General features: G+C 37.1%; 4 protein-coding genes across 6 annotated transcripts in view; 2 read left to right on the top strand and 2 right to left on the bottom strand.

The window, feature by feature from the left end:
• Positions 112–870, top strand: LOC104789656 (MADS-box transcription factor PHERES 2-like). The gene is made up of 2 exons (XM_010515321.1): positions 112–622; positions 770–870. Exons 1-2 carry the CDS (start codon positions 112–114, stop codon positions 868–870), a joined length of 612 nt encoding a protein of 203 aa, XP_010513623.1.
• Positions 1,675–4,330, bottom strand: LOC104787720 (E3 ubiquitin-protein ligase rnf8-A-like). 2 transcript variants are annotated; one of them, XM_010513330.2, is made up of 7 exons: positions 4,107–4,330; positions 3,745–3,885; positions 3,512–3,648; positions 3,236–3,416; positions 2,334–2,930; positions 2,057–2,242; positions 1,675–1,949 (listed from the first exon to the last, which is right to left on the bottom strand). In XM_010513330.2, the coding sequence occupies exons 2-7, from the start codon at positions 3,865–3,867 to the stop codon at positions 1,773–1,775; spliced, it is 1,401 nt and encodes a 466-aa protein (XP_010511632.1). In that variant the 5' UTR covers positions 3,868–3,885; positions 4,107–4,330; the 3' UTR covers positions 1,675–1,772. The 2 variants fall into 2 exon arrangements, with proteins under 2 accessions (XP_010511632.1, XP_010511631.1); XM_010513329.2 differs by having other exon boundaries at positions 3,745–3,870.
• Positions 4,642–6,818, bottom strand: LOC104787718 (protein FLX-like 2). Its single transcript, XM_010513328.2, has 5 exons — positions 6,676–6,818; positions 5,864–6,475; positions 5,568–5,713; positions 5,378–5,469; positions 4,642–5,139 (listed from the first exon to the last, which is right to left on the bottom strand). Exons 2-5 carry the CDS (start codon positions 6,445–6,447, stop codon positions 4,864–4,866), a joined length of 1,098 nt encoding a protein of 365 aa, XP_010511630.1. The 5' UTR covers positions 6,448–6,475; positions 6,676–6,818; the 3' UTR covers positions 4,642–4,863.
• The window catches only part of LOC104787717 (HEAT repeat-containing protein 5B-like), a 17,330-nt gene continuing 3,210 nt past the window's right edge, over positions 9,540–23,659 (top strand). The window contains exons 1-44 of one of the 2 annotated variants that reach the window (XM_010513327.1): positions 9,540–9,798; positions 10,116–10,323; positions 10,567–10,673; positions 11,098–11,334; positions 11,447–11,536; positions 11,614–11,701; positions 11,858–11,922; positions 12,220–12,324; positions 12,435–12,524; positions 12,645–12,725; positions 12,838–12,906; positions 13,519–13,644; positions 13,992–14,095; positions 14,539–14,671; positions 14,750–14,856; positions 15,160–15,261; positions 15,406–15,573; positions 15,707–15,793; positions 15,907–16,000; positions 16,125–16,193; positions 16,288–16,410; positions 16,815–16,883; positions 16,989–17,093; positions 17,315–17,403; positions 17,572–17,728; positions 18,086–18,235; positions 18,399–18,448; positions 18,563–18,662; positions 18,757–18,813; positions 18,911–18,978; positions 19,093–19,186; positions 19,432–19,616; positions 19,946–20,090; positions 20,180–20,248; positions 20,496–20,552; positions 20,640–20,726; positions 20,799–20,927; positions 21,003–21,206; positions 21,304–21,741; positions 22,023–22,088; positions 22,414–22,511; positions 22,645–22,741; positions 22,846–23,008; positions 23,401–23,451. In XM_010513327.1, the coding sequence (XP_010511629.1) occupies positions 9,634–9,798; positions 10,116–10,323; positions 10,567–10,673; positions 11,098–11,334; positions 11,447–11,536; positions 11,614–11,701; positions 11,858–11,922; positions 12,220–12,324; positions 12,435–12,524; positions 12,645–12,725; positions 12,838–12,906; positions 13,519–13,644; positions 13,992–14,095; positions 14,539–14,671; positions 14,750–14,856; positions 15,160–15,261; positions 15,406–15,573; positions 15,707–15,793; positions 15,907–16,000; positions 16,125–16,193; positions 16,288–16,410; positions 16,815–16,883; positions 16,989–17,093; positions 17,315–17,403; positions 17,572–17,728; positions 18,086–18,235; positions 18,399–18,448; positions 18,563–18,662; positions 18,757–18,813; positions 18,911–18,978; positions 19,093–19,186; positions 19,432–19,616; positions 19,946–20,090; positions 20,180–20,248; positions 20,496–20,552; positions 20,640–20,726; positions 20,799–20,927; positions 21,003–21,206; positions 21,304–21,741; positions 22,023–22,088; positions 22,414–22,511; positions 22,645–22,741; positions 22,846–23,008; positions 23,401–23,451 (5,146 nt within the window). In that variant the 5' untranslated portion in view covers positions 9,540–9,633. The remainder of the gene's footprint in view (positions 9,799–10,115; positions 10,324–10,566; positions 10,674–11,097; positions 11,335–11,446; positions 11,537–11,613; positions 11,702–11,857; positions 11,923–12,219; positions 12,325–12,434; positions 12,525–12,644; positions 12,726–12,837; positions 12,907–13,518; positions 13,645–13,991; positions 14,096–14,538; positions 14,672–14,749; positions 14,857–15,159; positions 15,262–15,405; positions 15,574–15,706; positions 15,794–15,906; positions 16,001–16,124; positions 16,194–16,287; positions 16,411–16,814; positions 16,884–16,988; positions 17,094–17,314; positions 17,404–17,571; positions 17,729–18,085; positions 18,236–18,398; positions 18,449–18,562; positions 18,663–18,756; positions 18,814–18,910; positions 18,979–19,092; positions 19,187–19,431; positions 19,617–19,945; positions 20,091–20,179; positions 20,249–20,495; positions 20,553–20,639; positions 20,727–20,798; positions 20,928–21,002; positions 21,207–21,303; positions 21,742–22,022; positions 22,089–22,413; positions 22,512–22,644; positions 22,742–22,845; positions 23,009–23,400; positions 23,452–23,659) is intronic. The other variant, XM_019246044.1, reaches the window with a different exon arrangement.

Below are 23,659 nucleotides of genomic sequence, written 5' to 3'. Positions count from 1 at the left end.
CAAAACAAGACACACAACAAAGATAGTGAACATGAGAAGAAAAACGAAGCATTTCCTTATAGAAAATGAAGCATCAAGAAAAAGAAGCTTCATCAAACGGAAAAAGGGATGATGAAGAAACTTGCTCAGCTGTCGACTCTCTGTGACATCAAGACGTGTGCGGTTATCTACAGTCCATACAGCCCAGACCCTGAGGCTTGGCCATCAAGAGAAGGCGCTGAGAAAGTGATATCAGATTTTATGGAGGTTTCGACAGGTGATCGGAATAAAAGGATGTTTGATCAAGAACGTTTTCTTCATGTGAGGATTGCTAAAGAGGAAGCGAAATTGCGAAAAATGCGTACTGATAACCAAAATTTTGAGATTCAAAATATTATGTTTGGTTGTCTTAAAGGAGAGATTGATGTGCATAAGCTTGGTGAAAAGGATCGTCAAGATTTAAGTTCTTTTATTGATACCTATATAAACAAGCTTACTTGCAGGAGGCAGAACCTTATGGAGAATGGTGAATCTTTTTCTCGTTTACCTCCTTCTGTTGTTGTAGATGCAGTTGTTGTCCCAGTTGGAGATTATGATCACATGAATCAAAATCAAAATCAGCAGAAATCGATTCAACGCCAAGGTGATTTTCTTATTGAACCTTTTCGACAGATTCCACAGAAAACTCATCAATTTAATATGAATGTGAATCTAGATTTGAATCTGAATCTGAATCTGAACTCGAACCAAAATATGATTTTGGATTTGAATCAAATTCCTAATGTTGAAGAGGATGGAGACCCCATGGACTGGAACCATCACCAACCTAAAACTGATGATATTGCTATCACCGCTACTGATGTTGGTGCTCCTAACACCACCAACAATTGATTTAGAGTTAAAAAGGGAGTTGTTGTTTTTTTCTTCTAAGTGAAGTATTTAATCGTTTGTAATTGTGTTTTTGTCATTTGAAAAGACAAAACTTCTATGTGATATCTTTTTGGTTTCTATTTTTTTTTTAATAATAATTAAAGGTTTTGCTTTTAAGGTCATTTTAATGTTATTATGATTACTAGGTATATAAGTATTTTCTTGGAAAAATCTTAATTTTATTTTAAAATTTTTAATCATATCGAAGAAAAGAAACTAGCCAATAGTTATGTTTCAATGGTAAGTTTGGTTCATCAATTCAATGTGAGAACAAAAATAATAGAGAAGTTTTTTTATTAAATTTGGCTACTGATGTGATTCCTACATATTGTCGAGAACTATATTCTAATATCATAAATAACACATAATATTATGAAAACAATCTATAAACCCCCATGAACTTTCATATAGCACCACAAACCCACAGATTCTGAACCTCGATCTCTGTCAACACAATTTAGAAGTTGAAATCCAGTTTTCCCCTAATTCGAAAGTTTGAATCCTTGGTCTTTCCCATAAAGGTTGGTTAACGCGGTTTATGACAAAAAATTGATGTCAAACCAAAAACCGAATACAATAAACCAAATTGAGACCCGATTCGAGTTATTCACAACGCAAAATATATACCCAGTTAGAAGAATCCCCAAATTGAAAATTTTCGAACCCTAGTTATTATAATATCAATTTATTTTTTTCACCAAAACAAAAGAAGAAGAGAAATCTCTAAAATATGTATTAAAATTCAAAGTTACTTTGATTGTAAAATTCAATTTATTTCATGTAAACGAAAATAAACAATGGGAGATATCGAGATACTGTTAACATTCATAATTTCAAAATCAAGACATGGTCATATTTTTTATTTAATAGTTACGACGCTGGTACATCATCTGAAGATCATTGCAATGCTTGCAGGTCCAAGGAAGCAGGTAAGGGTCTAAACAATAAGAGTGGATGCGCCGGAAATTGCAGAGGTGACATCTTATGAGAAGCTCCTCCGGCTCAGTCAAGTAGCATTTGCTGCAACCTGAAACTCGAGCCTGCAGAAACAAAACAATAAACACAAGCAAGAAGAATGTTGTAGTCAAGATCAAGAGCGCATATGTAAAAACTCAAGACTCTCTCAGAGTCAGGGAGATGGCAGTACCAGTGCATTGAAGCCTCGTCTTTCTTCTTCTTCAGGGAGTACTACAAGAGTGTTATTTGTTGAAGATAGGTCAGGGACTGTTTGTGAATATATGTTTTGGTCGGATGATCCAGCGTCTTCTATTTTTGTTATGGTGATGAAATTGGACTTGCACAATGGACATGTTGTCTTCTTCCTTTCTGCAACCTGCAGATGTAATTTCATAATTGCATTTGCATCAATTACAATATCCGGATTGTAGGAGTGTTAATTTGAAAGGCGAAGAAGATAAACTAACCAAACGGTCTGCCCATTTCTGGATGCAGGAATAACAAAACCTATGCCCGCAAGGGAGGATGCCTCTACTGGAACTAAACTCGGTCCAGCATATGATACAAGAAACCTGTGCAGGAGGAACCTTCTCAGTTGCTTCTGTCTCTTCTCTTCTTGAATCAGTTTTGTTGTAGTTTGACCCATCCTCTTGCAGTTTTCTCTCTGTACTATTTGATCTCGGACGTTTAAAAACAGCTGAATGACTCCAATTTTCAGACTCCTCTATTTCATCCACGTCCCAGTTTTGTGTTGCAGAGTCTCCAGGATGCCGAAGAGCTGATGTTTCTCCTGGTTCGAAAACACACTCCCTTACATTTTCATCATCAGGCTCTCTAGTATCCTGAGTCTTATTTCGGTTCTCGTCAGAATTGTAAAGCCAACTATGATCAGATTCCTCATCAGATTCAAGGTCGACAAGGTTTCTGCACAAGCGTTTCTGTACTAACCGCCTCTTTCCTTTCCCTGAAGATTCAGCCACGCCAGTGTTTTCCTTGTCTTCAAAAATATTACTCGGCCTCTTTGTTCTTAATCGCACTGACTGTCTGTTTGCTTCTGTATTTTTCTAAAGACCAGGGACAGGAACTACCAGAGTTATAATATACCATACACAGAACAGTGATGCAATTCAAACATTCTACAGTGACCACCTATTGCTAATCTTGGTAGCTATATCGCAATATGAAACTAAACCTAGTGAGTATATAATTACCCCGTCTCTCTCTCAAATCATACAGAAGCAAAGGATTGTACTATTACTAAATTCAATAATGCTAAACTTGATAGGTGGAAGATAAAGAATTTAAATCTATAGAGCACTAGATTCTGCTTGTATATAAAGCAAATAGATAAGAAGAGAACGAGTATTACCTCTTTCAACAAGACAGAATCCATCCAAGTAGCAAGCTCAGAAGTGGATCCCCTCCTGCTTTCTTCACCATTATTAAAGTATTTATCAAAAGTTTCGGTAGTCTTATTCACTTTCTTAGTAACTTTAGCTTCCCCTGAAACCGCGGGAAGTTCCATAATCAAAGGTCCAACCTCTTCCCCACTGTAAAAATAAGGCTATATCAATCATCATTTAGTAAAACCAAGACGCTATCCTACGCAATTCATATACGAAAACATAACAACAATAAGCAAAACCTTTCAAACATATAAGGCGTCTCAGAAACTCGTCTCCCTTCCTTTACACATTCTTCAACCCATTGATGATTTACTACTACTACTGTATTAAACTTCTTTGCAAGATCGTACTTTTTCCCTTCGAATTTCCAACACACCTACACACATACACAATACAGCAAAAAAGGGCATGACTTTGTTTTCTCCTTGGTAGTTAAAATCTCGTAAAATACAGAGAAACAATCCACACGAACCAAATGCGTGATGGATCTTGACATTGCCCCAACATAACTTGCTCCAGAATGTGAAATAAGCTTGATGAGCTTGAACCTCTCAGATCCATGGTAACCACTCACAGTTGCCACTACATTTTCCATATCCTACAATAACAAAAGCTACAAAAAAACTGAAACTTTCGACATGAAACCAAAATTGGGAGTGCAACCCAAACATCGCCGAGAGAATCAAAGCTAACATTTTTTGTATTAGACTAACCTAATGGGCCAGAATCGCGAAACCCTAAACTTAAATTACGGCAATTGTATCGAGAAATCAAAACCCCCTTTTACAGAAATCGAACAGTGGAACCCTAGAAATTGAAAATTTTCTCTATTACCTGGTCTTAATTGATACGAATCTGCTGCAATTATCTCTCTTGTGTTGGGAATTATGTCTCCTTCGTTTGCCTCAATATTTTACTCTCTCTCTCTCTCTTCTGTGGTCTGTAAACAATGGAAGCCAAATAGCTAAAAGGAGAGGCGAAAAATTTGATGGGAGTCTGGCGGGAATTTAAAATATCAAAATTTTGATCGTTTCACAAATTCGTAGGTGTGCATAATTTTGTCAGCCTTCCACCATTTATAAATTCCGATATGCATAATTCTATTGTAATCATAATATTATTAGAAATTATCATATGAGTATTTTCAAGTATAAAATTCGGAAAATTGCGACGGTTGGACCGTTTTTATTTAGGTTGAGAGTCTTGAGTAAATCTGTTTGTTATGAGTGTACTTATGACAACTGCATCCAATCAAAGCAATAGTGTGTACTTCGTGTTTCATTCAGAGTAAAGTTAAACTAGAGATTACTATGGACAGGTAATTCAATTATAGAAACATTTGTAAACTCTTTTATCTGACTGAAACATATAGACAAAAGAACTGGTGAAAGAACGAACAAAAAATGTATCTTCTTTGTTCTGATTTTTACATCTCTTTAGTATCACAATTAAACGTCACCAAAACTTGAAGAAAACAGATAATAGCACTCAAAAGTTCACCACTGTACCAACTTCTCTTTATCCAGACCGGCAACAATTCCACAGTTCAAGGAATATAGCTGGTGAGTTATTATATTATGTACTGATGGCCTCATCTGCGACTAGGGTTTCCGTGTGCACCGGCTGTTGCAGCTGACCCATACGGAGTATTGTTGGAAGGTCCAGGTGGAAATGGAGCGCCGTATGGTCCTGTGGGTAACCTTGTTGTTGGGTCATATGAACCTGGAGGGGGTCCTCTTGGGAAGTTGTAACCGGGTCTTGGAGGGTAGTACTCTGGCTGAGTTACTCCTGGATAAGGGTATTGAGATGCAGCAACAACTGGATTTGGTCCAGTTGCGTTACCAGCAACTGGTTGAGGAACATATCCCTGCAAAAAGTAACAAAATATATATAGCCAAGCACATTTAGATCTTATCCTAGGTTGGTCAATAATGTGGAAAGTTTTGATAAAATCTTGAGCCCCATCCTTTTAGTTATACTGTCGTAAAGATTTTGAGCCCTAACTGTATAAATTTGGAAAACTACAGTGGATCTCAGTGCGCGAGTGCACATTTGTGGCATATAACCGAGCAAGTAAAAAGGCTTGTAAAGAGAAACTAACGCACCTGATGACCATAAGCATCGTCATAGTAACTGTTTCCACTCTGATGCCCAGAAGCGTCCATTTCAGCATTTATGTTGCTACCATAAGGGCCACCTTCATTTGATTGACAGATACAAATCTTAAAATACTGAAAAAGTTTGTGGACAAAAAAAAGCTAAATAGAATAGAATTCTAGATGAATAGCTTAATACCGGCTCTTCTGTCTGAATTTGCACTGTTCATTAACTGTGCTTGAAGTTTTTCTACTTCCCTAGCCATAGTCATGTAGTTCTTCTCCATTGCCTGAAGTGACTCGAGATGGTCGTTGTAAAATTTCTTCTCATAATCATATGTTGCCCTGCAGAATCATATGAAATAAAGATTCATCCCAACCTTCATAAGAGGAAGATACAATGGGTGACAAACTCAACAGCTATAGAAAGAGTGTTACTTTTCATTCATATAATCATAAGCGTTACTTTTCAACTTCGACAACCATATTAAATACCTGCATTGCTGGTACTCCTGTCTTAAACTCTCAAGTTCAGACATCAGAGCAGGTATCTGCTGAACATCTGAACTAGCTTTCTGAAGTTCCTGAGTCAACTGATGCACTTTAGACATAAGCTCTTCCCTCGCCACAACCAAGCTACGTGCCTCAGCATGTGCTTGTTGCAACTCCAACTTCACAGCCTCAGACTTCTGAAGCTCAGTCTCCATTTTCGCAACTTTCTCAGCAAGACCCCTCATCCGTTGCTCTCTCTCAGACTTCATAGACCCAATTTGCCCTTGCAACATCTGCAATTCGTGCTGCGCTGCAACTAGCTCTTGTCTTAAAATACCATGAGTTGCACCAAGTCTTTGATTCTCTATAGCAAGCCTTTGCAGTTCCCCGTGTTGTGCCACGAATTTTTGCTCCATAACTTCATGTGGTGGCAACATGTTGTAAGAAGGATACACACCCTGAGCAGCTGAAGGCGGTGGTATAGCACCGTGACCAACAAAAGCCTCCGGGTGCGCAATACCGCCGGGACCTGGAGGAAGAGGACGCCTCATATGATGAGATGGATGGATTCTTCCGTTGCTTTCCATCAAATCAAAAGCTTCAAAGTCCTTTTATCTGTAAAATCAATGCAGGAAACTAATAACATTCAAAATCAAACTTATTAAGAGGCGAACAGAACAATCATCGGAATTAGGGTTTTTAACATCACTAACATCAACTTTGAAGCAATGATTTAAGATCCTGACTAATCCCGATTAAATTCTGAAAAGGTTTAGGTTTAGAGATTCTATCAATAGAACGAGATCGAGTCGTACCTTGGAATGGTGTAAGAGGAGGATAGGCGAAGCTTACTGGGGATTATTTGATTGAGTTTGCGATAGAAGCGAGGAAGACTAGCAGCAAACGACGACGGCGAAGTTGTTTTTTTCTTTAACCGGCGTGAATTTTTTTAATTTTTTTTTTCAGTTCCAGGGGATTTTTATTTATTTTCTATACTAGTAGTGTTAATAGTTTTTTTTTTCTTTTTTTAAGTACTATTAAAAATTTTAGAAAAATTTCTCAAAATACAATATTTTTATTTTTTCAAAAAAATATCAAAAAAAAATTATTTTTAAAAATACTATAAAGATTTTATTTTTCCAAAAGTACCACAATTAATTTTTAAAGGTGTAAAACTTATTTTTTAGTTTTGGTGTTTATAATAATTGTCCTAAATTTAAAATATATATTTATAAATATTTTACCTAATAATTTGTTTTATATAAACCAAACAAAAAACGTGAAGTGACCTTAGTGTAGTGACAGGAGATAAATCCATTTGTAGAAGGCACCATCACACCTGGGATCGAGTCCCGGCTTCTACGAATGTAGGAATTTGGCTAATGGACCGGCCAGTTGTGGCCCAATGGTTGACAAAGAAAAAAAAAACAAAATAGTAGGGGTATTAGACTTTGCATGATTCCAATGGGAGATATATATCTTCAAGGGTTTTGCATCAATTGATTCTCCTAAGTTAGTTAGTCATGGAAGCAGACGCCATTGCCCTAAATTAAGAAACTGAATTATCGAAATGTTACTTCCTGTTGGAGATTCATCATCACTATATATTTGATGAAAAGTTGAAAACCGCTAAAAAAGCTATTATTCCCTATTTCCAGGTCCTCTAGAAATTCAGAGCTATCTAAAAGACATACTTGCCTTGGCCCCCAAAGACTCATACAACTTTAAGTTCATCGGTAGACAAGCGATTAAGCGAAGCATTGCTTTTGGATTTAGGAATAACGGTTCCGGCCAAAGATGGAGTTATGAGAAATTGCAAATATTTTAGTAATGATCACTATCATAGATACAATGGGACTAGCCTATGCTATGGTTATAACGGTAACGGTATTTGCGTCTACCAAATCAGAAGCAATAAAGTGGTCGAACGGTTCGAACATCTAACTACTTCCTCGTCGTTGGTTTTTCCCCACTTTTGGTGAAAAATGGTTGTCTAAAAACTATTAAAGTTTTGTCTTTTTCGTAAGGGTGGATTATTTTCTTTGGTTACCCGTACCATTGCGATATACCTATACCGCTTTGATATTCTCACCTTTTTCGTATCGTTCGCTTAGGCGATTACTGCTTACTTTCTCTGCTTTGTCTTTTGCTATAATACTACAAGCAAGTTGAATCAAATGAAGCATTTTTTAGAAAACTATCGTGCATTGTCTAGAGCTGGTGAAAATTTGCACGGTAACCAACTGCAATAACTAATAACTGGCAAACCACCATAGAGATGAGGAATCTTATGATGCTTTTAAGTGCCTCATCAAAGTGCAAGATCCAAGTCATGGTTTTAACAAAAATAACAAATGATCCAACTTCCAAGTGATGTGGTGAGTAACAAAGTACATTGTCATATTATTATTTGCTTAGCTCATAGTAATTAAGTAAGCTTTATTAGTTATGGATTTGAACGTATGGCGCAATATGTGTCACATCACAAGTAAGAGACGCAGGTGCTTCTATCAATGGAATTTTTAGACTATGATTTGATGAATATCGAATACACCACTTATATCTTTACAATCTCCCTCAACATATTGCGAAGAAAACATTTTCAACATTCTTGTTGGTGCGGGATTCAGCACCCCCGACATACCGAACTAAACCAGAAGTATTAATTGATTATTTAACCGGGAATCCGGTTAGGGGATCAATTAGGTCATCAAGAGTTAATTCGGATGAAGCATAATCTTGGAGAAGAAGGAACCGACATCCACTTCGGCGCGGCGGCCGACTCAAGCAATAAGGCAGTTTTCCATATGTCACTTCGTCCGTTAAGGAAAGTTAATATATTTAGCGATCTACTAATATGTATAAATAAGGGGAGACTTCTCCATTGTAAATCATCCAGAATCGAATACAATAACCGAGTTCTCTTTTCGTTCTTAGCAATAAGCCCTAACTTCTTTGAGTTCTTCTTCTTTACTTCTAATTTCAAGGTTTAGATCTATTTTCTAGAGAGATTATCTTATTGAATTTGTTTCCCCTCTTAAACAAATTCATTGTGGAAACCTAGTTTCTACAATTCTAGATTTCCAAACCAGTCAAGTAATATCATTATAACATAAACATCTTCCCTTGTATCTACTCTGGTGTATCTGGAAATCACGGAATAATTTCATTTTCAATAGGATTAGAGATAGTCCCATACTCATGGTTCTCCAAGCACAGGCGGGGATGTTCACAAATGGCTCCATGATGAACACTAGATCACCAAGAAGAAATGATTCACAACCACCGACTCAATATTGGAAAACGTCCCATGTTACCATACATGCAACTATGATGCAAGTTTTGAAGCAACAACCAACAATACAATACAATACAATACAATAGAAGCAGCAACAACAAACAACACGACATCATGTCTTGGGATCAACTCTTTTTTTTTTTTTTTTTTTACACTCGATTACGCCGTTGTAATAACTTTTACTCTGCCCACCTACTAGTTAAATATGGATGCACGCATAAACTCTGTTTTTTTTTATTTGTTTTGTTACCACCTCAATGGTTAACAGAACAATTGTAAATTTATTGGAATTGTTAATTCGACCCGGAAACTAAATTAACCCGACCCGGAAACTAAATCGGGCTTCTCTCCTTCTCCGAACCCCAATAGATCTGATTCCTCCGACTCTTTCTCTCTCACACTACTCTTTTTGTTTTCCTCTCCTCAACTCTGTCTGGGTTTGCTCTCTTCGCTCTATGTTTCTTCTACAGTGCTAATGGCGAAGAATAATGCCATCGACAACGTTCCTCTGTCGCGATTCGACGTTCTCGTTGCCCAGCTTGAGTCGATTGTGGCGTCAGCTTCACAGAAAAACCCTGACCCTCTCCTCTGCTTCGAGATCCTTTCTGATCTTATTATCGCCATCGATGAAGAGCCCAAGGTTTCCTTTCCCTTTTTTGATCGATCCTTTCTTAATATTTTTATCTCGAATCATGCTCAGTGTCGTCATTTTTGCATCTGAAAATTAGAAGAACGATGATTAAGTCTTTGTTATTCATAGACTTTGATCTGTGTGATCAACTAGTAGGCCATTGCTTTGTTCTTTAAAATTAGCGTCGGATTCATGTTGAACTTGATTCCTTGGAAAACACTGTGAGAATGAATTTATAACTAGGAACATTACATTTAAGTACCTCTCGTTGTGTATATATTTTTGTGATACTTCTGATGGGTTCTCAACGATCATGTGTATATTAGGAGTCTTTGTTAGTCACGCAAAGAAAATGCGAAGATGCCTTGTATTCTCTGGTTACTCTTGGTGCTCGAAGACCAGTACGTCATCTTGCCTCAGTGGCTATGGCGAAAATAATTTCAAGTGGTGATAGTATTTCGATATACTCTAGAGCTAGCAGTTTACAAGGGTTTCTTTCCGATGTGAAGCGCAGTGATCCTCAGCGAGTTGCAGGTAGGCTGTATTTTTTGTTAAGATTACTGGCAAACTGTAGGTTTTAGTGATGTTTCGGAATAAAGATTTATATTCGTCACCCTCCTAAGCAAAATAAAAAATTATCAGTTTTGATCTGCTGTTTGGTATTCTATCGAGCACATCAAACATCAATACATTTCATAAAGTTCATCCATGTGGAAGTTTTCTTTTATGCTTATATGGTCTTATGCTCCAAAGTTAATAGATATTGTTTTTTTCTAGGTGCTGCCCAATGCTTGGGAGAGCTGTATCGTCATTTTGGGAGAAAAATTACATCTGGCTTGTTCGAAACAACAGTTATTGTAACAAAATTAGTGAAGTTTAATGAGGTATCACAGTTCAACTTTACACTTTAAGTTCTTTCTTGCATGCGGAAAAGTAAATTTTGATTGGTTTAATCTACCTCAATGGGTCATGTCTTTTTATCAGTGCCCCAGTTGGAATATTTAGAAAGAACTAGTATGAAAATATCAAATAGGTATCTGATTTGTTGGCCGTGAAGGGAGGAATTAAAGCTCTGCAACTATTGCTATTGTGTCCTAATATTTATTGGGGATATGGTTTGGTATAAACTAATTTAACTATGCCTAGTCTCTGAGTCTGCTGTTTCAAAAATTTCAATTATTGAATTTATTTCTACCCAGCTATTATTATATAGAATTTGTGAAGAAACTTGGGCTATCAAAGAAAACTGACCTGTGTCACTGTAGCTATTAATTCTTAATTAACTCTGTGTTGTTTCCCTTGTTTCAGGATTTTGTGAGACAAGAAGCCTTTATCTTGCTTCAAAGTGCTTTGGAAGGCTGCGGTGGTACAGCTGCTGCCACTGCATACTCAGAAGCATACCGTCTCATCACAAGATTTTCCACTTCGGAAAAATCATTCGTTGTGAGAATTGCCGTTGCTCGTTGTTTGAAGGCTTTTTCCAACATCGGGGGACCAGGTCTTGGTGCTAGCGAATTTGATACTTTAGCCTCTTACTGTGTCAAGGTCAGTTTGATGTGCTAGTAAAACTTGTGTGTTTTTTAACCCGTTCTTCTTCCAATTTCTTGGTGGGCTGATGTCTATCTCTGAATATGTATATATGCCTCTGTTAATGTAGGGTATTGAAGATCCAGAATCATCTGTCCGAGATGCATTTGCGGAGGCTTTGGGCTCATTGCTTGCACTAGGAATGCATCCTGAAGTGCATGTAGGCTTATTTACTAGTAATTTGCGTGCTTCTTGTCGTCATAATTTTGTGGTTATGAACTTTGGTTTTTTTGTTAGGTCCAACCTAGAGGTAAAGGTCCATTTCCACCAGCAAAGAAACTGGAAGGTGGTCTGCAGAGGCATTTAATTTTGCCCTTCACAAAAGGTAGTCTTAAGACAAGATCTCTGTGTGTAAATTTTTGGTTCGTTAACTCTTCAGACTCGGGATATATATACATTTTTTTAAAAAAGTTTGCAGTAGAGCTTTCTTTCGTTTTGCGGAGCACTAATTCCTTTATAAAAAAATACTTAATAATCGCAGCGATTGGATCTCGGGCAAAGAATACACGGTTCGGTTTGGCTCTGTCATGGGTGTTCTTTTTACAGGTAAACAATTGCTGGAATCTTTTCAGTTTTTGTGTTGTCCTTGTGCGTTGATTAGATTTTGCATTTCAGACTTGACATTGAGACCTATTATCATTAACATTTTATATGGGCATTTTTAGGAGATCACAGTATCACACCAATTGTTATCAAGGGTTATTATCTGCATACTGCCTATATTGCTATATCATATGATCTATTTGTAGATTCCAGTGATTATCTTTAATTTTTTCTACATACATATCTACAGTTCGGCACCATGGCCTTGTAAACTTACAAAGTGTTGAATATATTTTGCAGGCCAATAGGATAAGGTATTTGGATTCAGATAGTGAGCTGCAAGACTATTCTTTGCACGTCATGGACATGTTGCGGGGTGGCTCCTCAATTGATGCCCATGCACTTGTAAGTCACAGTTCTTTCATTTCCTTGCAATTCCAACCTTGTCATTTTTGTCTTGCATAAGTTCTTCATACATACTTCTATATTTAAAATATGTATTCTCGTTTTTGAAGGCGTGTGTTCTTTACATCCTACGGGTTGGCGTAATTGATCAAATGATGGAACCAAGCCAGAGAAGCTTTTCCGTTTTTCTCGGAAAGCAGGTTTTGCAGTTTTACTGAATCACTCTATTTTACTGCTAGTCAGAACTACATATTCAAAAAATTAATTTGTGGTTCACATCATAATCAAGTAAGTTATGTATTTATCCGAAATAAATGCAGCTTCAGTCTTCAAATGCTAGTCCATCAATGAAAATAGTTGCTTTGCGGGCTTTGTCATTCACGCTGAAAACATTGGGAGAGGTGAGGCTGCTACTGGCGTAAACTCTTCTGAATGAATATTTATCATGAAACTTCTGCTAGTTAAATTTACTAATTAATCTTTTTAGCTCGATTTTTATTTGCGTACCTGCAGGTTCCCCATGAATTCAAGGAATTTTTCGATGATACAGTGGGTGCATCATTATCACATTTTTTGGACCTTGTAAGCTTTCAGATATCTTGTTTTGACAGTTACTCTCGACACGAGTGCTTTTCATCCCTTATACATTTCCTGGCAATATTTGTCAGAGAAATCTATTTCTTTCCAGCATTCAGATATTCTTGATCTTTTCAATCTTCTAGACTCTGATATTCCTTAGCTACTTGTTTCTTGTTTAGTACCAACAATTGCACTGAACGACATGTATGTTTGAGTTGACAAAAAAAAAGACATGTTCGTTTGAACTTCTTGCTACCACTGGATATAAAACTGTTTCATCTGCTTTAAAAGTTAGGTAAACAAAACATTTATGAAAAGAAATAGAGGGTTGGAATAAGCCGTTATGGCGTTATCACTGTAATCGATAGGTAGGTAAACAAAACCTTGATGCATTGAAATAGAGGGTTGGAAGAAGCTGTTAAAAAGTAATTTATGATTGCTTTTTTGAATGTAGGTAGTAGCTTGATATATTGACATTTTCAGATTTGGTTTTGTGCAGTGTTTGTTAATCTCACCTTTCATGCCAACATCTATGTCTGGGTACATTGAGTCAAATGACAACCCAGAGGTAATTGTAAATGCATAATTTATAGACGTAAACTTGACTTTTTTCAGGTACGTGTTGAGGCTGCTTTAACTTTACGTGCGTTGGCTGAGGTTGATCCCACTTGCGTTGGTGGGTTGACATCTTTTGCTGTAACCACTCTTAATGCTTTACGGGAAAGTTTATCTTTTGAAAAGGTAATACTAGTGCTTCCAGTTCATCTCAACTGAGTTGGGTTTTCTTCTTTCAGTATGATGATATTGAGGTGTGGCAACAAAAACGTCAATAGAAGATGTGAAGGGACATTCTGATCCGAATGTAGAACAAAAAAGTCTATCAGTGATAATTAATATGGTGAAACTGAAGATAAAAAAATATCATGAAAGACATCATAGTTTCCCTTTTTATGCTTATGACGTCTTTGGCTTTCATATAATTGAAATTCTTCATCTTCAAGTCTCTATAATAGACATTATCTATTGTGAGCTGCACCAACTTCATGACGGGGAATGACTTAATAAGTCACCATTGTTGTTTTCTGTAGGGAGAAAAATTGAAAACTGATCTTGCTTCTTTGCATGGGCAAGCAGCAACATTGGCAGCTCTAGTCTCCATTTCTCCTGGACTATCTCTTGGTTATCCTGCTCGGTAATAGTCTTCATAACTCCTTATGGTCACATCATATTCACTGTTTCAGCATTTCAAACTCAATGTTAATACTCGTTTTCTACAAATTAATTATTAGGCATTTAATTCATACATTTAGGCGGATAGTTTTTATTATATCTGTGAGCCGATGAAGAAATCTTCCCACTAATCCTGTAAATTGCTACCTTTCTCATTGCCTTAGACAAATAGATGAACCTTCAAACTTTTAGTACTTTCAATAGTTTCTGGGCGTTTGTTATTTGCTCTTTTTCCTAATCAAACTAGTTCATGGTCATACTTTGTTGCGTATCTTGAAAAATACAGGGGATACTTTGTGCTAGATAGTCAAAATAGTTCTCAATCTGCCGCAACATTTTAGAATTGCCAATACAGAACTTCCATTAATCCAATGGCAATACTTTTCTGTAATTTTTTGGTCACAGATTGCCAAGGTCGGTGCTTGAAGTTTCAAAGAAGATGCTAACAGAATCAAGGAGAAATGTTACAGTTGCCTCAAGTGAAAAGGAAGCAGGATGGTTATTGCTATCATCACTGTTAAATTCTATGCCAAAAGAGGTAAAATATGATCCGTATGTCTTTAACTGCGGTGTCCACAGCATGTATTGTCTTATGCAATTCTATTTGATTATATAGGAGTTCGGGGACCAAGATTTTGATATTCTAATCTTGTGGACTGACGTCTTTACTGGAAATCCAGAACACTTGATCAAACAACAGGCAGACTTAAAATCTACTTTAAGGTAACTGGCTCTTGATACATCAAGCCTTTATTTAACGCCAAGGTCTCAATATTCTTTCCCTATGCTGTATAGTTGATCTAAGCTCCTGGAAGCAAACCATGTTTATTGTCTTAGTTCATCTAAGCTCCTGGAAGCGAACTGTGTTTATTGTCTTAGTTTATTTTTGACACATTAGTGGCTGGTTTGAGAGGGCTGAGTCCTCACTTCTCCCTGATTGCTTCATGTCCAAGAGGAACGAAAGTGATGACTCATATATTTTTGTTCGTGATAACAAGTAAATGATCAGTGTTTTCCTTTTGGTAGTGTGTGGTCCGCTGCAATTGACGCACTCACAGCTTTTGTACGACGTTTTGTATCTTGTAATGATGGTATCCTGCTCCAACCTGTACTGGCAAACCTCCGTAGGTATGGTATTACTACTGATTTTTCCTACAGTTTCTGTCTACATGTACTTGCCAATTTAATAATTCGGCTATTTTTATTTGAGAATAAGTTCTCATATCCTTTACCTGTATGATGAGTTAATTGACAGTATCTTATTCAAAACAGCGCTTTGTCTAGTGTATCGACAATGGCCAACAAACGGTTTTCTGATGTCAAAACTTTGGTCGACACACTCATCATAAGAATATTGATAGCTTATCAGTCTATCCCAGATCCCTTGGCCTATAAAAGTGAGCATCAGAAAATTATTCAGCTATGCACAACACCATATAGGTAAAAAATAATGTCATCCCAAACTGCTTGTCTTTCTGAAACCCCTTTATAAATAAATGCTAAGGACATAGCTTGATAAATCTCTTTGTTAATCTCTGAACTAGTGATTCCTTCATGTTTGTTTAATTGAAAGGGATCCTTCTGGATGTGAGGAAAGCTCGTGCTTGAAGGCGCTCCTTGACAAAAGAGATGCATGGCTTGGTCCTTGGATACCTGGCAGGTGCCTACACGCTCATCTGTATTTATTAGTTTGCATTCCCTAAGGATTTTTTCTGCATTTGTTTCCTCACATGTTTCACGCCTGGAGATGTAACTTCTTATGAATTTATCCAGGGATTGGTTTGAAGATGAGCTTCGCTATTTTCAAGGTGGGGAAGATGGTCTAGCACCAAGTGTATGGGAAAGTAAAGTTTCTAGTTTTCCGCTGGTAAGCGCAATGGCTTTTTGGTGGAATTTGTTCTTAGTAGTTGAGCTGGTTTTTTTTTGGCTACAGACTTGTTTTTTTCTTTTTTAATGCTCAACTCTTATGCAAAATTTCTGTAATCATGAAGCCAGAGACTGTGAAAAAGACATTGGTGAATCAGATGGTTCTCTGCTTTGGTATCATGTTTGCTTCTCAGGTTTGTGATTACTGTATGTCCAGATAGGTCCTTGTTTTGCTAATGACATTTGCTATTTTGGTAGTCTGAAATGATTGTAACCTTTTCTTCGCAGGATAGCCAAGGGATGCTCTCACTTCTTTCGGTCATACAACAGTGTATGAAAGCTGGAAAGAAGCAACATTGGCGTACAGCCAGTTTGACTAACATTTGTGCTGGACTTCTTGCCGGTTTAAAGGTGCTTCCAATACTTGTATATGAGTTTTGTGCATTTTTACAAACCGTAGTAGAAAAATTGGTCAAGATAGTAGTATGGTATTAGTACAACCATGTTCTGGTGTCTACCTCGTGTATGAGTGTACTGAGGGCTGAACTCAGGTGGTGTTGGAAAGCTAGAATATACACATTTAGCATGACATTTATATTAAGGATCGTAAACATTTGTGGTCTATATGTAGAGCTGATGAGTTTTGTAGCACCATTCTTTGAGTATGGGACGGGTGTGTTACCATGCCTAGGCATTGTAAAGACTATTGTGCTGCATAAATCATTTGTATCTGAGTTCAGATCATTTTCTTGTTAAATGAACACAATATGGTTCTGCTACATTCAAAACTTCATGTTTTTTTACTTATCTCTCAGGCTTTGTATGCTCTACGTCCCCAGCAACTAACAACGGAAGTATTAAGCTCCGGGCAAACCATTTTTCAGGTATTTATGTCAATAAAGATGGTAGTTCAGAATTCTGTACCTAATCTCAAAATTGATTCTCGTGTTTTCTTATATATATATCTATTGGTGTTTTTGTTTCTGTAGAATATTTTAACAGAGGGAGACATTTGTGCGTCGCAACGCAGGGCAGCATGTGAGGGTCTAGGTCTTCTAGCTCGTCTTGGAAATGACATCTTTACAGCAAGAATGGTCTGTCCACGATGCAATTCTCTACATAAAATTCTTTTGTGACCTTTATACTCCTTTAAATTGGATACTTATGGGACCCTACTTTAGTGTATACCATGTCTCTGCTCTTGCTTTGTTCACTTGTTTCCTTTATTTGAAAACGTAAAATCTTTAGCGGTAGGATGTATGACAAAACATTTCCTTTGTTTCTCACATTTATATTTTTGCATGGTGATAAATAGACCCGAGGGCTTCTTGGTGACCTAAGTGGAATAACAGATCCAAACTATGGTGGATCAATTGCTCTTGCACTTGGTTGCATTCATCACAGGTGGAGTTGGCTTCTAACTTGTTTAATATGTGTGTGTTTGTGATGCTTTAACAGCAGTTAAGTACAGATGTTATCCATCTTTGCAGATATGTATTGATTTACATAGTGGAAGCTACTTTGACATGTTTATCTGTTATATTTTGAATTTATTTTCTACATGGTGTGCAGTGCAGGAGGAATGGCATTGTCGTCCTTAGTACCTGCTACTGTTAGTTCAGTCTCATCTCTGGCCAAAACTTCTGTTCTTGGTCTTAAGATCTGGGCCCTGCATGGGCTTCTTTTGACCATTGAAGCTGCTGGTTTATCATTCGTATCTCATGTTCAGGTAAACAATTTCGTAGCTCATTAAAGGCTTAGACTGCACAGTTTACATATCTAGCTTTTTCGCTTCAAAATATCTCATTTTGGTGTTCGGGCTGTTGGTTCATCAAACTAAAATGAAATCCAGTGCATCTATAAATTTGGCTAAATTTGTGACTTGGTGATCACCTGAATCTGATAATGCTTGACAGAGAAAATAATTCTCTGGTACAGTTCAATAGCTGCAACTCAAGATGTTTAATAAAGTTTATCATCCTCATATTAGGTGCATGATTATAATTGCTTACTATTGAAAAGGCTTCTTTCCCCCAGCTTGATTTAATATCTCCATCTATTATGTCCATTCTGTATTCATTATTAGGCAGCATTAGGACTTGCCTTGGACATTTTGTTGACTGAAGAAAGTGGATGGATCGACCTTTCTCAAGGCATTGGACGCCTTATTAACGCTATTGTTGCTGTCCTTGGCCCTGAGCTTTCTCCTGGCAGTATTCTGTTTTCACGCTGCAAGGTACTATTCTAGACCTTCCAGCCTTTGTCTTTCAAAAAAAGAGATGCACGCATTTTTAAGGGGATTTACTATACCCCAAAACTTCGAACCTTGCATCACAGTAATGCTTGCATTTGTATGTAACGCAATCTGTTTTGCTTGTTCTAATTAAAAGTTTTTGCAGTCTGTTATTGCAGAGATTAGTTCTTGGCAAGAAATTCCGACACTACTTGAGTATGTGAATGTCTTTCTCTTTGCCACCATCATTTTAATACATTGTTACAACTAAATTATTTCTTTTCATCCTGTCTCAAGCTTAATTGTTATTCTACATCTTAACAATTTCAGGAGCGTCTGTTTTACCCAGCAGCTTATTCTTTTTGCTCCACAAGCAGTTTCAGTACATTTACATGTGAAAAATCTTCTAATGACGCTGGCATCAAGACAGGTACAGGTTTTTCTTTTTTTGCTATCTCTTCTTTCATAGGTAAGTCTTCAAGGGATTCTCCTGATGAAAACTAGTTGTATCTTTTGTGAAACAGCCAATAATTAGACGTCTATCTGTGTCAACTCTTCGGCATTTGATTGAGAAAGACCCGGTAAACAGCTTGCTCGGATCCAAATTTTGATTTCCAGACTCCTAAAATCTTGGAAATAATGGTATCATTGGAATTTATCGCATTCTTGTGGTTTTAGGTTTCTGTCATTGACGAGCAGATAGAGGACAATTTATTTCAGATGTTGGATGAAGAAACTGATTCGGAGTAAGAAATTGTTCTTTCTAGTAAATGTTCTCGTTTATTGAATGTTTAGTTCTTATGTAAGCTTATGATGAACTTGATTTATTTATGGACTCTGGAAATGTTGTGCTCTTGTAGGATTGGGAATCTGATCCGAAGTACCTTGATACGCCTTCTTTATGCAACATGCCCATCACGCCCATCTCGATGGATGTCAATATGCCGCAACATGGTAATAGCAATGAACTTTTTCATACAAATTTCTTGATTTTTTTGGATTGCTGCAGTATGAACTATCTGACATGGAACCATGTCAATTTATTTGTTTCTCATGATTGCTGCCATTTTGCTTAAAATGTTACTGTCAGTTTTTTTTTTTTTTTTTTTTTTTTTTTTTTTTTTTTTTTTTTTTNTTATATATCCAGATCTGACTTCTTGTCCCCATAATCAATTGATTTTTTTTTACTCTGCTGACAGGCCCTTGCAGCATCCGCTGGAAGGAGTGCTGAAACGAACATTGCAGAAAACGATCTTGCTAACACAGGAGAGAACCTTGGAGATGATGATGAAGACATGGTTTCTAGCTCTACTGGAAAATCTAGACGTACCAATCCTGATAAAGACAAAACCTTGAGATATCGAACCAGAGTTTTTGCAGCTGAGTAAGTGGGAAATGTTTCTTTGTTTTTTACCCTACCTCTCTGCTGAATATCGTTGACATCAATATTTTCAATTAATGGTCTGGAACAGTTTTTAACCATATAACTAGAATTGATGGAAAATAAAAGTTCACCTGAGATTTCAAAAGTGTATGTGAAGGGTTTCATCATTGAGCCTATGATAATAGAAATCTGAACTGTTGGTTAATCCTGAGCAGTTAATAACTTAATGGTTGCTACTCTAGTCAAACTGCATAAGAGTTTTCATATGTTCTGTGTTCTAAAAGCATGTCCTGTTTAGCTAAGTCATCCCAATTGATTTTCGACTGTAGGTGTTTGAGTCTTTTGCCAGAGGCTGTAGGAAATGATGCTGCTCATTTTGATATTTTATTGGCGAGGAAACTTGCTGCCGATAGACAAAGCTCAGGTGACTGGTTAGTCCTTCAACTACAAGAGCTGATATCTCTTGCTTATCAGGTAAAGAAAAGAAATTAACTTTGTAAAGAACCATTTCAAGTATTCTGAAAAGTGTTCTGAGAGTTGACATGATCTACCAAATTATTCAGATAAGCACTATTCAGTTTGAAAACATGAGGCCAGTTGGAGTTGGACTTCTTAGTACTATTCTTGAAAAGGTGAGACTTTCTGGTAGTAAAAGATTTCTGAATTGTAGTTACATGTGGTTCCCAACACTTTTCTATGTTTGTTTATTTTTCTTCAAAAGTTGTCGATTTGATTGTTTTTCACCTACACCCGATTCTTTTCCTCACAACATGTGTTTTTCACCAATATTTTGCTAGCTTCCTAGTCTCATTCACCTTGTTGATCTGGTGTGGTAGTTCACATCAGAATATAATTTATAATTTTGTGATACTTGTGCAGTTTAAATTGGTAGCCGACCCTGAACTTCCTGGACATCTTCTTCTGGAACAATATCAGGTGCTCCCCATGCAAAATTATTTCTCAACGAAGACTTATTTAAATTTTTAATTGATCATGATAGTTACGGACAATTTTCAAACTTAGGCTCAACTTGTGTCTGCTGTTCGTACTGCCTTGGATGCAAATTCTGGCCCTGCTCTTCTGGAAGCTGGGTTACAATTGGCCACAAAGGTGAGCATGACATTCGTTTCTTCCTTCAGATTTTGTGCCATTATGTTACTAAATTAATGTGTTTAAATCCAGATAATGACCAGTGGAATAATAAGCAGTGATCAAGTTGCAGTCAAACGCATATTTTCTCTGCTTTCACGTCCACTCACTGACTTCAACGAATTATATTATCCTTCTTTTGCTGAATGGGTCACAAGCAAGGTGCATAAGCAACAAAAGATTGTATTTTCTAATTTTATTTGGCTTTCACTGACTAGACTTATTCTTGCAACGTAGATCAAGATCAGGCTTCTTGCTGCACATGCCTCGCTTAAGTGTTATATATTTACGTTCTTGAGGAAACACCATGGTGAGGTGCCAGTAGAATTTGAAGCACTGTTGCCATTGTTTTCCAAGAGTTCGGATCTGCTCGGGAGGTACTGGATTCAGGTCCTAAGGGGCTACAGTTATGGTTGCTTATGTCAGAATCTGAAAAGAAGTGTGAGTCAACACTTAACAGTCCTGTTTTCTCTCTTTAGCTGAACACTTCCATCCTTCTGCTCCCCTATCTTCTAATAAGATCTTTGATTTGCCGCAGCAGTGCTCATTCTTAGACGAAATCCCGCCACATACTGTGTCGAGAAGGCTACAGCCTTGTCTGGAAGAGGCATGGCCTGTCATCCTGCAAGCTTTAGTCCTGGATGCTATGCCTGTTTATCATAGTGTGGAAGAATTTTCTGATAGCTCCTTAATATCTAGACATCGCATGGTTACTCTAGAGGTTGAAGATTATCAGTTTCTATGGGGCTTTGCTGTACTTGTCTTATTTCAGGGGATGCATCCAGCCTCTAATACGCAAGTAATACCTTTTAGCTCAGCTAAAATCAAATGTAGTGGAGACTCCACCATCAATGAATCTTCATTCCAAGGCCTAGAGTTATATGAAATTGTATTACCAATTTTCCAGTCTCTTTCTGCTGAAAGATTTTTCACCAGTGGCTTTGTCAGCGTAGATCTCTGCCAAGAACTTTTGCAGGTAAATCCACTTAAAATATTTTCTTTCGTTTGAAATATTTATCATGCCATTCTATTTTAGCTCTTATTATCATCAGCTACTAAAAGAATTTAATATAGGTTTTGAGTAACCACATGCTTCTTCTTTGGCACAAATATTCTGCACATCTACTCAACCCCACATTTTTCATATTTTTCCTAACTGGCTTATGATTTAGCCATGTCCAAGCGCAATAGACTGTAAGCTTTAATTAGTCATACACTACTCTAATTGGATTCACTTTCCTTTTGTAACTCATCCAGGTTTTCTCGTATTCCTTTCATATGGACAGTTCCTGGGATATTCTTGCAGTATCAGTAGTGCAAGAGGTAGGTACAAGAGTTGTTGATTTTATTGAAACCATCGTTTTAGGTCCTAAACATTATCTTTGGCTTGCGTATACTCACATTTCCCTAAGATTGGAAATGAGGTTCAAGGACATTTGTATATATGTATTCTTTCTCTGTTCTCGTTTACCTTTATTAAGTTGGAAATTGGAACAATGACATACTATTCCTTGTAGGAATGGTTTAAACTCTGTTAGATGGGTGTCCTCGTAACAACTGATTCCTGATTTATTTACCAGGGGTATATATTCCTTATGCGTTATCAAAGATGCTAGTTCTGACGAAGTTTTTATTTACGTTTTAACAGATTTCACAAAACTGTCCAAAAGATTTTCTTGAAAGTGAGCAGTTTGCCTACTCGACCATTGAACTCTGTCTGGGGTACCTTTTCAAAATTCTCCACAGGTGTGCACTTTACCAGGAGATTTTTGGAAGCTGTGTTCATTTTTGTTTATTTTGAACCTGATAATTCTAAAGAGAAATATACTGACTACATCTGGAAACAACCGTAACAAAGATCCCTACTTTTCTATTTCAGGCATAATGAAATTTCACCGGATGATGACATTTGGGATAATTTGCTTTCTCCTTTATTTATCTCCATAAAGACTATAGTGACACGTTTTGAGTTAAAGGTAACGTGTAAATTTTGAGGGATCTTTGCTTTATATGTTGCAGTTTTGGATCTCTGTTTTATTCATTGCACGCCTTACATCTAACTGATTGTTGGTTGATGCAGCATCATTTAAATTCTGCATCTCTGGCATTGTTATTAAGTGGCTACAAGTGCATCCGGGAAGTCCCCACTGACGCATACCTATCAAAATCTCTTGAGATTGTGAAGTCCACCAATGAGTTATTGCTTGAGCTTACCAGAGCCTCATCACAAAAACCTTCAACTGGTATGATAATTGGATTCACATTTAATGTGATAATATGATAAAAGTAAAGGACGCTGTCATTTTAGCTTCCTAAAATAAGCTAAAATGACAAGAGTTTGTATAGGATGAATGAACAGATAGTAAGTTTATCTAGAATTGGAACTGGGTTAATCTTTGGTCGACTAGGCTGTTTAGGGGTGGTTACAGATGGTGTCAAAGTTCTGTGAAAGGTTGGATTTGCTTGATGGTACATTCAGTATAGATCATGTATGCTTTCTGTCTGTCTTACGTAAGCCCCGAAGTTGCAAATGCAGAATTGTGAAGTTGATTTTCTGCAACTGAAAGCTTTTGCTTCCTTTATTGGGACATTGAAAAGTTTGTTGAAGCTTCTTAATCCAAACGTTTTATTGCAGATGGCACTAATTTTGCTGCCGATAGTAGTGTCCATATAAGAGCAATTTTTGGTGCTTGTCTGCACATGGTTGGTGATCTGACTAAAGATTGTATCAATGGTATCCATCTTGTGGATAACAAGAGATCAGGGTTACGCAAGCTTCTTCAATTGAAGCTTGTATTCTGTCTGGAACAACTTTTCTCACTGGCTAAGCTTGCCTACGAGTTTGACTGTCCAGTAGATGAAACTAATACCAATTCTATCTGTATTGCCATGTT

This window comes from Camelina sativa, chromosome 5 (assembly GCF_000633955.1).
Source record: "Camelina sativa cultivar DH55 chromosome 5, Cs, whole genome shotgun sequence".
Classification (NCBI taxonomy): Eukaryota; Viridiplantae; Streptophyta; class Magnoliopsida; order Brassicales; family Brassicaceae; genus Camelina; species Camelina sativa.
The sequence above is the reverse complement of the archived record's forward strand: the minus strand, read 5'-3'. Positions and strand labels throughout refer to the sequence as shown.